The following is a 14,459-nucleotide window of genomic DNA, read 5'->3' as shown; positions in this document are numbered from 1 at the left end:
ACGAGAGATGTTTACACTTCTGAAAACTGGTGCTCGAGCTTTGTACGGTGATTAATGTGCATCCAATAATGTTATTTTCACTTTTATTTTGAAAAAGGTATAAACAACAACTTGCATCTTTCTAGCGGCTTTACATAGAACAGTACAGCACAGAACAGGCCCTTCGGCCCACGATGTTGTGCCGAGCTTTATCTGAAACCAAGATCAAGCTATCCCACTCCCTATCATCCTGGTGTGCTCCATGTGCCTATCCAATAACCGCTTAAATGTTCCTAAAGTGTCTGACTCCACTATCACTGCAGGCAGTCCATTCCACACCCCAACCACTCTCTGCGTAAAGAACCTACCTCTGATATCCTTCCTGTATCTCCCACCACGAACCCTATAGTTCAAGGTGAAGGGGGGGAGGTTTAACACAGATATCAGAAGGACATATTTTACACAGAGGGTGGTGGGGGCCTCAGTTGTTGGCAAAATTCTAGAATCCATCGTTAAGGATGAGATTTCTAAATTCTTGGAAGTGCAGGGTCGGATTAAGACAAGTCAGCATGGATTTAGTAAGGGGAGGTCGTGCCTGACAAACCTGTTAGAGTTCTTTGAAGAGATAACAAATAGGTTAGACCAAGGAGAGCCAATGGATGTTATCTATCTTGACTTCCAAAAGGCCTTTGACAAGGTGCCTCACGGGAGACTGCTGAGTAAAATAAGGGCCCATGGTATTCGAGGCAAGGTACTAACATGGATTGACGATTGGCTGTCAGACAGAAGGCAGAGAGTTGGGATAAAAGGTTCTTTCTCAGAATGGCAACCGGTGACAAGTGGTGTCCCGCAGGGTTCAGTGTTGGGGCCACAGCTGTTCTCTTTATATATTAACGATCTAGATGACGGGACTGGGAGCATTCTGGCCAAGTTTGCCGATGATACAAAGATAGGTGGAGGGGCAGGTAGTATTGAGGAGGTGGGGAGGCTGCAGAAAGATTTAGACAGTTTAGGAGAGTGGTCCAAGAAGTGGCTGATGAAATTCAACGTGGGCAAGTGCGAGGTCGTACACTTTGGAAAAAAGAATAGAGGCATGGACTATTTTCTAAACGGTGACAAAATTCATAATGCTAAAGTGCAAAGGGACTTGGGAGTCCTAGTCCAGGATTCTCTAAAGGTAAACTTGCAGGTTGAGTCCGTAATTAAGAAAGCAAATGTAATGTTGTCATTTATCTCAAGAGGCTTGGAATACAAAAGCAGGGATGTACTTCTGAGGCTTTATAAAGCACTGGTTAGGCCCCATTTGGAGTACTGTGAGCAATTTTGGGCCCCACACCTCAGGAAGGACATACTGGCACTGGAGCGGGTCCAGCGGAGATTCACACGGATGATCCCAGGAATGGTAGGCCTGACATACGATGAACGTCTGAGGATCGTGGGATTATATTCATTGGAGTTTAGGAGGTTGAGGGGAGATCTGATAGAAACTTACAAGATAATGAACGGCTTAGATAGGATGGACGTAGGGAAGTTGTTTCCATTAACAGGGGAGACTAGGACGCGGGGGCACAGCCTTAGAATAAAAGGGAGTCACTTTAGAACAGAGATGAGGAGAAATTTCTTCAGCCAGAGAGTGGTGGGTCTGTGGAATTCATTGCCACAGAGGGCTGTGGAGGCCGAGACGTTGAGCGTCTTCAAGACAGAAATTGATAAATTCTTGATTTCTCGAGGAATTAAGGGCTATGGGGAGAGAGCGGGTAAATGGAGTTGAAATCAACCATGATTGAATGGTGGAGTGGACTCGATGGGCCGAATGGCCTTACTTCCGCTCCTATGTCTTATGGTCTTATGGAATGCGCTGCCAGGCAAGGTGGTGGAGGCGGACACACTGGGAACGTTTAAGACTTATCTAGACAGCCATATGAACGGAGTGGGAATGGAGGGATACAAAAGATTGGTCTAGTTTGGACCAGGGAGCGGCGCGGGCTTGGAGGGCCGAAGGGCCTGTTCCTGTGCTGTATTGTTCTTTGTTAACCCAATCTTTGACCCTGTAATCCACATTTAACTTAGTCCTACCAAAATGAATCACCTCACATTTATCAGGGTTAAACTCCATTTGCCATTTTTCAGCCCAGCTTTGCATCCTATCTGTGTCTCTTTGCAGCCTACAACAGCCCTCCACCTCATCCACTACTCCACCAATCTTGGTGTCATCAGCAAATTTACTTTAATGTACAGAAACCTCCCAAGGTGCTTCACAAACCTGTAAACAGATATAAATGGAGAACATATACTGAGCCAAGCAGTTTCAAGAGCATATATGATCCAAATTGAGCACTCACCATTGCAGATCACGTTCTGTTTTTATGTGCTTTGTACTCCAGGGACCTTTGTTAGCGATGGTGTTGAAGCGTAAATTGAGTCCTCCGGGAGCCAACGCCGCAAATCTATTAAATCTGTCCCAGTGTAGATAACCATTACTTTGAAATCAGTGAAACTTACAGCACGGAAAGAGGCTATTTGACCTGACACCCCTGTGCTGGCTCTTTGAAAGAGCAGTCTTGCCCCGAATTTTCTCTGTAATCTCCTTGTCTTCAAGAACCTGTCCAACTCCCTTTTAAAATTATTTATGGAATCAGCTTCCAACAGTTTTCAGCTATGTTTCAGATTTCTGAGGGTTTCAAATTGTGACTTCTAGTTACTGACCAACTTGCCAAAAGGAATATTTTCCCCTAAAGTCTCTTTTAGGCCATCTCTTGATCTTCCCTGTTCACGCCACCTGTTCCAAGGTGAATAGTCCTAACTTTTCCAACTTGTACTTCAGTTACCTCATAACTGAAGTAAACACAAAATACTGCGGATGCTGGAATCTGAAACAAAAACAGAAAAATGCTGGAAAGCCTCAGCAGGTCTGACAGCATCTGTGGCGAGAAAGTAGAGCCAACGTTTCATGTCTAGACAAAGTTTCGAGCCTGATGAAGGGTCATCTAGACTTGAAACGTTGGTTCATAACTGAAGTCCCTGGTAAGAGTCTGCTAATTTTCTTCTGTGCACTTCTAAGGCATTTACACCTTTCCTGAAGTGGAAGAGGAGGTTTATTAGAATAAGCCCAATGTACTTGTGATTCGCATGAACTTTTCCAAATATTACAATTGCAATATCAAGTAGCAGAATTTTCATAAGCATGATTTTGTGAAGGAGAGGTCATGGCTCACTAATTTGATCAAGTTTTTTGAGGAAGTGATGAAGATGATTGATGCAGGTAGGGCAGTGGATATTGTCTACGTGGACTCCAGTAAGGCCTTTGACAAGGTCCCTCATGGCAGACTGGTGCAGAAGGTGAAGTCGCATGGGATCAGAGGTGAGCTGGTAAGGTGGATACAGAACTGGCTCAGTCATAGAAGACAGAGGGTAGCAGTGGAAGGATGTGTTTCTGAATGGAGGGCTGTGACAAGTGGCGTTCCTCAGGGATCAGTGCTGGGATCTTTGCTGTTCGTAATATATATAAATAATTTGGGGGAAAATGTAACTGGTTTGATTAGTAGGTTTGCGGACCACAGAAAAGTTGATGGATTTGCGGACAGCGTTGAGGACCATCAGAGGATACAGCAGGATATAGATAGGTTGGAGGCTTGGGCGGAGAGATGGCAGATGGAATTTAATCTGGACAAATGTGAGGTAATGCATTTTGGAAGGTCTAATAAAGATAGGAAATATACAGTAAATGGCAGAACCCTTCAGAGTATTGATAGGCAGAGGGATCTAGGTGTATGGTGACTGAAAATGACAACGCAGGTGGAGAAGGTAGTCAAGGCATACGGCATGCTTGCCTTCATCTGCCGGGGCATTGAGTTTAAAAATTGGTAAGTCATGTGCAGCTTTATAGAACCTTAGTTAGGCCGCATTTGGAATATAGTGTTCAATTCTGGTCGCCACACTACCAGAAGGCTTTGGAGAGGGTACTGAAAAGATTTACCAGGATGTTGCCTGAAATAGAGGGCATTAGCTATGACAAGAGGTTGGAGAAACTTGGTTTGTTCTCACTGGAACAACGGAGGTTGTGGGGTGACCTGAAAGAAGTCTACAAGATTATGAGGGGCATGGACAGAGTGGATAATCAGAAGCTTTTCTCAGAGTGGAAGAGTCAATTACTAGGGGACATAGGTTTAAGTTTGAGGGGCAAGGTTTAAAGGAGATGTACGAGGCAAGTCTTTTTACACAGAGGGTGGTGGGTGCCTGGAACTCGCTGCCGGGGGAGGTAGTGGAAGCAGATACGATAGTGACTTTTAAGGGGCATCTAGACAGATACATGAATAGGATGGGAATAGAGGGATATGATCCCCGGAAGGGTAGGGGGTTTTAGTTCAGTCGGGCATCATGGTCGGTGCAGGCTTCGAGGGCCGAAGGGCCTGTTCCTGTGCTGTAATTTTCTTTGTTCTTTGTTCATGGAGCATGTTTGAAATTCCAGCAAAAGACTCAACACAAATTTTTATTTGATGGAATACCATCATGGTAACAAAGATGAGGTTAAAAAATACAAAATTAGCTGTGTGCTTAGCAGTGAGGAAGAAAGCTTTAGACTGCAGGAAAGTATCAATGAACTAGTCTGATGAGCAAAAAAGTGGCAAATGAATTTCAACATGGAGAAATGCATGTAAATGGATTGGGGAGGGCAAATAAGACAAGGAAATATATAACAAATGGCAGGATAATAAGTGTAGAGAAACAAAGGGACCCTTGGAGTGCTTCTCCACAGATCTCGGAATGCAACAGAATAGGGAAATAAGGTAGTCAAGAAGGCATAAAGGACCCTACCCTTTATTAGCCAAGGTATATAACATAAGAGCAGGACCGTTATGCTAGAACTATATAAAGCACTAGTTTGGACAGAGGTAGAGCATTGAAGTAGCTGCTTTGTACCCTCACTTTAGCAAAGAGTTTCCAGACATATATAATCAAATCAGCGCTCTCTGTAATTCGTGTCTTCCCACTTGCACAGATTTGGTGCCTTTGTTGCAAGTTGAGATAATCGGCATTAATAGTAACACTCTGCTAACCTCAATGAAATAAATGCTCCATTTCTCCAGAAGGAACATGTATTGTGATGCTTCTGATATTTTGTTAAACTGGATATCTTAGGTTTTCAGTATATTTTGAAGTTTTTTTTAAAGTGGAGTGAATTTGGTGGTAATGTACCATTCATCCTATTTGTGGCTTATCTAGAAAGATGAGCCAATGTTGTCTTCCCCTCAGCAGTTGGTCTTAGGCAACTATTTTTAGAAGAATTGTGTACTATTTTGTTGATTCTAGTATGGAGAGTGCAAACAATTGTATCTTGCACCTCCAGATAAGCAACCTAAACATTTCTAAAGGAGAAGATAAGGGATTTAAAGTCCTGACAATTAATGGGTCCCTTAGATACCTGTGTGGAGCTTGTGCAGTCATGGAAAGAGCTGGACTCCCATATGACTGTAGGTATTGAGTAAGCTATTTGTTTCCATATTTTTCAATATTCTGAAAGTATACATTGCTTGTTGCAATGTATTCAGCGATCTGCTCATCTCCCACTCTGTAAGAAGTCTCACAACACTAGGTTAAAGTCCAACAGGTTTATTTGGTATCACAAGCTTTTGGAGCGCTGTTCCTTTATCAGGTGAGACTTCTTACTTTGCCCACCCCAGTCCAATGCCGGCATCTCCACATCATCTCCTACTCTGATAAAGGTATTGTATCTATTACATATATCAGTTCCTTGGGGGATCAGTCTCCAACAGTTTGAATTTAATTTCTTAATTTTTTCCACTCTCTTTTTTTCTTCTAAATGCATAACAAATATTAGACATCTTTAGTTTTGGAAAATTACTTTGGAAATCAGTTGGAAGTGAAGAATGAGCGAATATTGGCTTATTATATATTGATGACAACTTTAATTTTTTTGTACGGCTCTTCGAAGTCAGCCTATTTTCCAGATCTATAACACCAGATACTGTCAGGTCCAAGCACTATTTTGCAGTCCAATCAACTCGATATATCTATATCCTATAATTGAATAGGGTCATGGAGCTCCGGCATGGCTTCTTTGTTGCTTCTTTCCCACAATGTTGTTCATTATAGAGTATTCATGTAACGTTCTGGTTTTCTGCTAATTTTAGCTTCTGCCCTTCAGCCCTCAGTGCTCTTTGCATTCCCCCAAATTCTAATCTCTTGCTCATCCCCTTATTAATTGCTCCACTATTCGTAGCTGTACTTTCATCTGTCTAGATCCTGAACTCTGGAATTTCCTTCAGTAGCATCTCTGCCTCACATACTCCCTATCCTCTAAATTGCTACATCTTTGATCAATATTTTGGTCATTTTTTTAAACATCATATGTGGCTTGGTGACAAATTTTGTTTGATTACTCCCCTGTGAAGCGCCTTGAGGCATTTTATTACATTAAAGGCGCTGTATAAATGCAAGTGGTTTGTTGTGAGTTATTTATGTAAATACACTATAGGATTCAAGTTAATGCTGGTGCTGCCCTTGCTTTTCCCCCAGGTATATAACTTATTTTGATTTTATTTTTAAAGCAGGAAAATCATTTTTAAAAATAAAGATTGAATTTTTTGAGGTTTTTAGAAGTGAAATCTAAAGGAGGAAAAATGCTTGATATTTCCATTTTGTGAAGTGAGATACCTGTGATTAGAATATCTAAGCTTTTCTTTGTGCTATTCCAGCCTGCTGAGAAGCAATGATATATATTGGCTCCATTGTTTCCTCTCCCAACACAGTTCCATATCCTTATAATTATGTGGTAAAATTAAAACATTCTGCATTGTGACGAGTTTTAAATATGCTCCTGAAACTTTGTAAAGAGCAATTTGAACAGTGGTGACCCTTACTGACCTTGGTCATGGTTAACATTGTTAAGGTATGTCAGTTCTTAAACTGTGAAATACTGCTTTTAATATGCCCAGATTTTACAATGGTAAACTTTCATAATTTGCTGTCATTACTCCTCTGAAACTGACAGAGTAAGTTCTGGAGTAAGCACGTACACAATTAAATGCAGATATCCAGAAGTTGCCTGTCAGTGATTCTATGGGTGGGATTTTCCGACATTCCCGCTAGCTAAATCCCCCCACCTCCCGCAATCGGGTTCCCCAGTAATGGGGTGGGTGTGCCATGCAAAGCACCTTAGACTTCAGCGGGACGGGAGTGGGAATGAGGTGGTGGAAGAATCTCGGCTTATGTGTCTCCAAAGTACTGTTGCGTTTTCCCCCAAAACGCAATTGATTAGAAATCAGTGGACTGATGAAAACTTCCACTGTTACCTTATTCATCTCACCGTAAAACCCCTGGAAAAAGTTATACAGGTTACAATTTGTTGAGTGAGGTATAATTGGGTTTTTAACAGCACACTGAGTTTGTAATTACTGTTAAGCAGCCTCACTGGCCATGTAAGAACAAATTTATATTAAGGTCATCAGCAATTTCTGTTGCTTCCTGAAATCCAGCCCATTATGTTGTACAATATTGGCATCAGTAGGTGCCTTCTCAAATATGCTGGCATGTGTGTATATAACTTGTTCTGTCTCATTGATTCTTAAATGCTTTACAACACAAATTAATTTGTAGTTAGACATTCTAAATGTACATGCATCTTGAATTCCAAATTAATGGATATTTTTTGAAGTTTTAAATAATTAGATGAAAAATCTTGTCATTCCAATTTCAAAGTTTTACTTCAGCATTCCATTATTTTCTTCTGTTTCTTAGTCTGGGGGAAGATTTAAAATTCCAAAGAAGAAAAAGGCCTCTGAGATGGACAACGTAGAGACCCATTCTCCTCTATCTCGACTTCCTGATTCACGGATTGAAAATTTAAAAACTTCACATGTGAGTTGAAGTGGAATTTCATAAGTAATCAAATAATTTTTCTCGCTTCAAATTTTCTCTGCTCATTTCCTGGAAGGAGTTAGCTTTTGTACTGATACCTTGTCCAAATTTCTGATATTCATGTTGTATTTCATTCATGGGATGTAGGTGTCATTGGAACAGCCAGCATTTATTATCTGTCCCAATTGCCCTCAAAGGTGGTAATGAAAACTGGGTGTTTTATGAGGCTATTTCAGAGGTAAAAGTTAACCACATTGCTGTGTGGCTGGTGCCATGTGTAGGACAACTTAAGTGCATTGTTATCACATGGTTGATGCCAATTAAATAGGCATAAACCAAGGATTAAGCATGAAACTTGCTGGCCTATGTGGCTGTATAAGACATATTTTTGTGCACTTAACCATTGAGTGGTTAAAGTCCTTGAGACCCTTCTATAAGATTCAACCTTGGTACCAGGATGGCACAGAAACCCCAATTTCAGATGGGCAATCAGAGTTTGGTTGCAGGTCTGGAACTCAATCTGAGTAGGTGATAGAGGCAGAAACACTCATTGCATTTAAACCTGTAATTGGATATGCACTTGAAGTGCCGTAAACTGTAGGGCTGTGAACCAAGAGCTTGAAAGAGGGATTATGCTGTATTATTCTTTTTCAGTCAACACAGAAAAGATTGGCCAAATTGCTTCACATTTTTAAAGGTTTGTCTGTCTGAACTCTGCCTGTGTCTCCTTCTCGCTTGTTTTCTCCCCTGCTATTAATGTTTTACGATTTTGTGGGGAGATGGTGGTTAGTGGTGATGTCACTGGACTAATAATCCAGAGGCCCAGACTAATGTTCAGGGGACATGGGTTCAAATCCACCATGGCAGCTGGTGGAACTTAAATTCAATTAACAAATCAAAAATAATCTGGAACGATAGCTAGTTTCAGCAATAGTAACCATGAAGCCATCATCAATTCTTGTTAAAAGCCCATCAGGTTCAATAATGTCCTTTCGGGAAGGAAATCTGACCGTACCTGGTCTGGCCTATGTGTGACTCCAAACCCACAGCCATGTGCTGACTCTTAACTGCCCGCTGAAATGGCCTAGCAAGGCACTTAAGTTAAGGACAATTAGAGAAGGCCAATAAATGCTGATCTTGCGAGCAGTGCCCACATCTCATGAAAGAGTAAAGAAAATTATGTGATCTCTTAGTATTCGATCTAAAGCATGTCGTCCTAATTTTTCTGCATTGAATTTAACCTGACATCAATCTACCAACTTGTTTGTCTCCCTGAAGCTGCTTTCAGTCCTTTTCCAAAGCCCATCTGTGTTATATGTGGAGATCATGCCGGTTATGCCTGTCAGTAGAGCAGGAATGCAAAAGCAAAATACTGCCGATGCTCAGTAGATCGGGTAGCATCTGTGGAGAAAGAGACAAAGTTAACATTTCAGGTCTGTGACATTTCATTAGAACCAATGATGGAAATTCACTGACCTGAAACATTAATGATGTGGAGATGCCGGCGTTGGACTGGGGTAATCACTGAAACAACTATATGATGACATCAACAAGTTCCATCCCACCGTCAGGCTCACCATGGACTACTCTCCGGAATTAGTTGCATTCTTGGACATACGCATCTCCATTAAGGACGGTCACCTCAGCACTTCACTGTACCGCAAGCCCACGGATAACCTCACGATGCTCCACTTCTCCAGCTTCTACCCTAAACACGTTAAAGAAGCCATCCCCTACGGACAAGCCCTCCGTATACACAGGATCTGCTCAGATGAGGAGGATCGCAACAGACACCTCCAGACGCTGAAAGATGCCCTCATAAGAACAGGATATGGCGCTCGACTCATCGATCAACAGTTCCAACGCGCCACAGCGAAAAATCACACCGACCTCCTCAGAAGACAAACATGGGACAAAGTGGACAGAGTACCCTTCGTCGTCCAGTACTTCCCCGGAGCGGAGAAGCTACGACATCTTCTCCGGAGCCTTAAACATGTCATTGATGAAGACGAACATCTCGCCAAGGTCATCCCCACACCCCCACTTCTTGCCTTTAAACAACCGCACAACCTCAAACAGACCATTGTCCGCAGTAAACTACCCAGCCTTCAGGAGAACAGTGACCACGACACCACACAACCCTGCCACAGCAAGCTCTGCAAGACATGCCGGATCATCGACATGGATGCCATCATCTCACGTGAGAACACCATCCATCAGGTACACGGTACATACTCTTGCAACTCGGCCAACATTGTCTACCTGATACGCTGCAGGAAAGGATGTCCCGAGGCATGGTACATTGGGGAGACCATGGAAACGTTATGACAACGGATGAATGAACACCACTCGACAATCACCAGGCAAGTGTGTTCTCTTCCTGTTGGGGAACACTTCAGCGGTCACGGGCATTCGGCCTCTGATCTTCGGGTAAGCGTTCTCCAAGGCGGCCTTCATGACACACGACAGCGCAGAGTCGCTGAGCAGAGACTGATAACCAAGTTCCGCTCACATGAGGACGGCCTCAACCGGGATCTTGGGTTCATGTCACACTATCTGTAACCCCCACGACTTGCCTGGACTTGCAAAATCTCACTAACTGTCCTGTCTGGAGACAATACACATCTCTTTAACCTGTGCTTAACCCTCTCTCCACTCACATTGTCTGTACCTTTAAGACTTGATTAGCTGTAAAGACTCGCATTCCAATCATTATTTTGTAAATTGAGTTTGTGTCTTTATATGCCCTGTTTGTGAACAGAACTCCCACTCGCCTGACGAAGGGGCAGTGCTCTGAAAGCTAGTGGCTTTTGCTACCAAATAAACCTGTTGGACTTTAACCTGGTGTTGTGAGACTTCTTACTGAAACATTAACTCAGTTTATCTCTCCCCGGAGGCTGTGATATCTGCTGAGTATTTCCTGTGGGTTCCGAAGTTGGAATGTAAACTGGCTTTTGCAATAGAGTATATATTTTTGTAAATGAAATAAGGGGTCAGTAGATGTAGCCTGTGGAAGTAACACTTGCGTATGTTAAGACACACGATATATTGAATTCTGTTGTGTATAGTATCGTCATGTTTTCCCAAGCTCTTAAGTAATCAGCAGGCTTGTGTTTTTTGAGAGACTGTCCTGTTTCACTACTTACTTTAAATAACTTCACAGGCTTCTACAAGTGTATTGAAGAATAGACCTTTGTTCTGCAAGTAAAATTCAGGAGATTAACTCTGAAATGTTCAGGTTTAGTTTTACAATGCTTTTTCAGCTGTTTCAATTATTTGTTTCTGAGCTATTGGTTATTGTTATGCAAATTAAAAAACATTGTTTTCTGGAAAAATCTTTTGCTTAATTGAATTATGGCCTTGTACTATAGATCACATTGTTTCTCTCCAGTCCTGGATATATACTTCACTATTTATTTTTCTCCATAACCCCTCTGTTATTACGGGTTAACTTTGTTTAAACATTAGATTTTGGGTCTATTTTCAGAAGCGTTGGCCATTCTCTTATAACACTTTCAATAAAACAAGAAATCAAGACTCAATTGTTTATAATCAAAGGAGGAACTGCCGCTCAAAGCACAACTGTCCAGGAGATGAAGTACAGCTGAAGTAAGAACGTGATCACTTGTCCTTTTTATAAATCTGTTTGTCCAGGTAACATTACATAATTCCACCTTTTTGTCATCGTATGTTTATTCTTTGTTTATAAGATTGAACTGAGGTTGAAATGTAGAGGATTGTTTCATTCAGTCTGCCCAAGCACTAGTATAAGATTTTAATCGTAAAATGGGTGGAGTATATTGCTTATCTATCTTTTCCCAAGCTGTTTAATGGCAGACGTGTGTTAAGTTATCATCTGACCAGTAGTGAATCTGGATTAGGGAAGTGCCTAATGCCAAGTCCAGAGGTGAATGGCAGTATTGATCTTTCTATGCTTGTGTTGGTGAATCTTTTGAGTTAATCCTCTGATTTTGTGCTCCTTGTATAATGTTCCTATAGTCCTTCATTGTTTTATTTTCGTTTTTTGCAGGAGCTAAATTTGTCATTTCATTTGCTTTGACTGTCCTTGTAGCTTCCATACCATTTCTATCCTTCATTTGCTTTCGTAAGCTCTGTGGTCTACCAGTGGCAATCAGAAGGCATTGTACTATCTTACGTTCGCTTTAGCTGACAACATGCTGTTGCAGGTGGCATGCCACCAGAGACATCCAGGCAGTGTAAATGAGAAAGCACTAATAGCATCTGAGACCGTGAAATCCTCTTCAAGAATTGGTATTACTGAGTGCTTTTTGTATCCATCTTTTGGTTTGGATGAGGCTAAAATTAACAGCCAAGCCGTGCAGGCAAGCAATGTGCTTTAACTATTGCTGACCTGTATGGACCTTCCTCAAACATTAGCTAAATTCCATGGTCAGAAGGTGAAAGTCACAAATCTTGACATTCTTGTAAACAAATGTGTGTTGCGATCTTTGAGCTTATGTGTTCCATTATTTATCTAAATTTCTCAATAGTTGAATCAGGAAAATTCGATATCCAGGGGCTCGTATATTCCAAAATTGGAATAGATGTTCCTTAATACACAGGGAGCATTAAGTCTAGCTAGAAGAAGGCTATAATAGATTAATTGTGCTGACTTCACTGGTGATAATGGCAGTTTAACCCTTTCTTTTAATCTACTGAGACCATTAATTCCCCTAAGTACATCTTTTAAATTATTTTTGGCAGTACTTTCACTAATTCCATTTTAAACGTGTGTTTGTGTTGCACTTTGCCTACAACAGGGAAGCCAGAGTTGTACTCAGAGATGTGCTGATGACAGATTCAGGAAGACAACATTTGCTGCACCTTAAAAAGCGAGACTGTAGCAATGTCGAAAATACTGACACTTCACATGCAAAACATCACACACCAGCAACCAGTGAACTAAAAGATAATTGTCATGTGGAAACCAAAACATCTCACCAAGATAGTCAGTCCAACATATTATCCAGCAGGTGGGTTCTTGGGTGCTTGAGCTGTGCTTCAACTGGCTGCTAAATGCACAAATGCATCAGTTTTGTTTCTCCTTTTGTGAAGACTTCATTCACCCTGTGCATTATTGCCAGCTTTCTGTGGATTATTCTTCGCTGATTCCTCAAACTCCAGTATATGTGAATTCCATTCTTCTGCATTTATCCTAAATGCGCTTCGGATTGGTGCATTTTCCTCTGAAAATCACTAGGATGATGTCCAGGAGATAAACATCTTCTAAAGTATGGGGTAATTTGTCCTTTGCCAATTTTATGACTGCATAAAATCACTAATCCTCAGTTTTTGTTCCAACCATGTATCTTATACAGGAACATAGGAATTAGGAGCAGAAGTGGGCATTTCAGCCCTTCAAGCTTGCTCTGCAATTCAGTCAGGTGATGGCTGATCTCTTCCTGGTCTCAAATCCACCTCCCTATCTGTTCCCCATATCCCTTTAATTTTTTTCTATCAGAAATATATCTATCTCCTTGAAACTACTTAATGATTCAGACTCCACCTGCACTATGGGGCAGCGAGTTCCACAAATTCACCACCCTCTGCGAGAAGTAGTTCCTCCTCATCTCAGTTTTAAATCTGCAGCCTCGCAAACCTATACCTGTGACCTCTTGCCCCACAAGGGGAAACCTTTGGTCTATGTTTACTTTATCAATCCCTTTTCATATTTTATATACCTCGATCAGATCCGTTCTCATCCTTCTAAACTCAAGCGAGTATAAACCCAAACTGTTTAATCTCTCCTTGTACGTCAACCCTTTCATCCCCAGAATCAGACTGGTGAATCTCTGAACTGCCTCCAATGCCATCACACCCTTCCTTAAATAAGGAGATGGAGATCAAAACTGGACACAATACTCCAGATGTGATCTCACCAACGAGCAAATCTTTGTTTTCCTTTTTGCAATTGAATGAATGAGTCTGCGTTGCCTTAGTCGGGCCAGTTCTCAATATTGAGATGTGTTTATTTTGTTTGCTGATTTCCTGCACCACACTGCAAATTCTGCATGCCTTTGGAGATTTTGTTTTGCCCGATGCATCTCTGTGTGACTTCATTTCATTAGTATTACCATTAATCTGTATATAATTACAAGAATAATGATCTCATGTACTCCATTTCCTTCCACAAATTTCACTTTCTACTGCCAAGAATTTTGGTTATGTCTTCATTAACCACTTAAAAATACTTGTATTGTTGTAATGGGAATTCCCAATCCAGAGAGATGCTTTTGATGGCATAGTTGTGAGTTGTGATCACTAGTGTAGCTCTGCTCTATCTAGTGTCCTCTCATAGTGAGCAATGCCACTGAAGATCTGCTGATATCTTAAGTGTACAGATATTCCAGATGTGTAAGAGGAAATAGTGCTCTCGCATAAGAAGGCATGGGAGGTGTTCATAGGACTGACCTCTATTGGTTGTGGCTGTCTGAGACAGTGATAAAAGGTTTTGGATTTTTCTCTAACACAGCAAGGATTTTTTTGCTCTCAAAGAACAAAGAAAAGTACAGCACAGGAACAGGGCTTTCGGACCGATCATGATGCCTGCCTAAACTAAAACCATATGCACTTAAGTCTTT

General features: G+C 41.5%; 1 protein-coding gene across 11 annotated transcripts in view; it reads left to right on the top strand.

Moving 5' to 3' along the window:
* The window catches only part of LOC144506582 (sentrin-specific protease 7), a 94,628-nt gene that overhangs the window by 10,574 nt on the left and 69,595 nt on the right, over positions 1-14,459 (top strand). For 5 of the 11 annotated variants that reach the window (XM_078232900.1, XM_078232903.1, XM_078232902.1 and 2 more), the window contains 2 exons: positions 7,738-7,857; positions 11,345-11,466. In XM_078232900.1, coding sequence (XP_078089026.1) covers positions 7,738-7,857; positions 11,345-11,466 — 242 coding nt within the window. Of the gene's footprint in view, positions 1-7,737; positions 7,858-11,344; positions 11,467-12,638; positions 12,852-14,459 lie in introns of all 11 variants that reach the window. The other 6 variants (XM_078232896.1, XM_078232898.1, XM_078232897.1 and 3 more) reach the window with 2 other exon arrangements.

Source organism: Mustelus asterias, chromosome 17, assembly GCF_964213995.1.
Source record: "Mustelus asterias chromosome 17, sMusAst1.hap1.1, whole genome shotgun sequence".
In the NCBI taxonomy this organism is placed as follows: Eukaryota; Metazoa; Chordata; class Chondrichthyes; order Carcharhiniformes; family Triakidae; genus Mustelus; species Mustelus asterias.
This window is presented reverse-complemented; position numbering and strand designations above follow the sequence as displayed.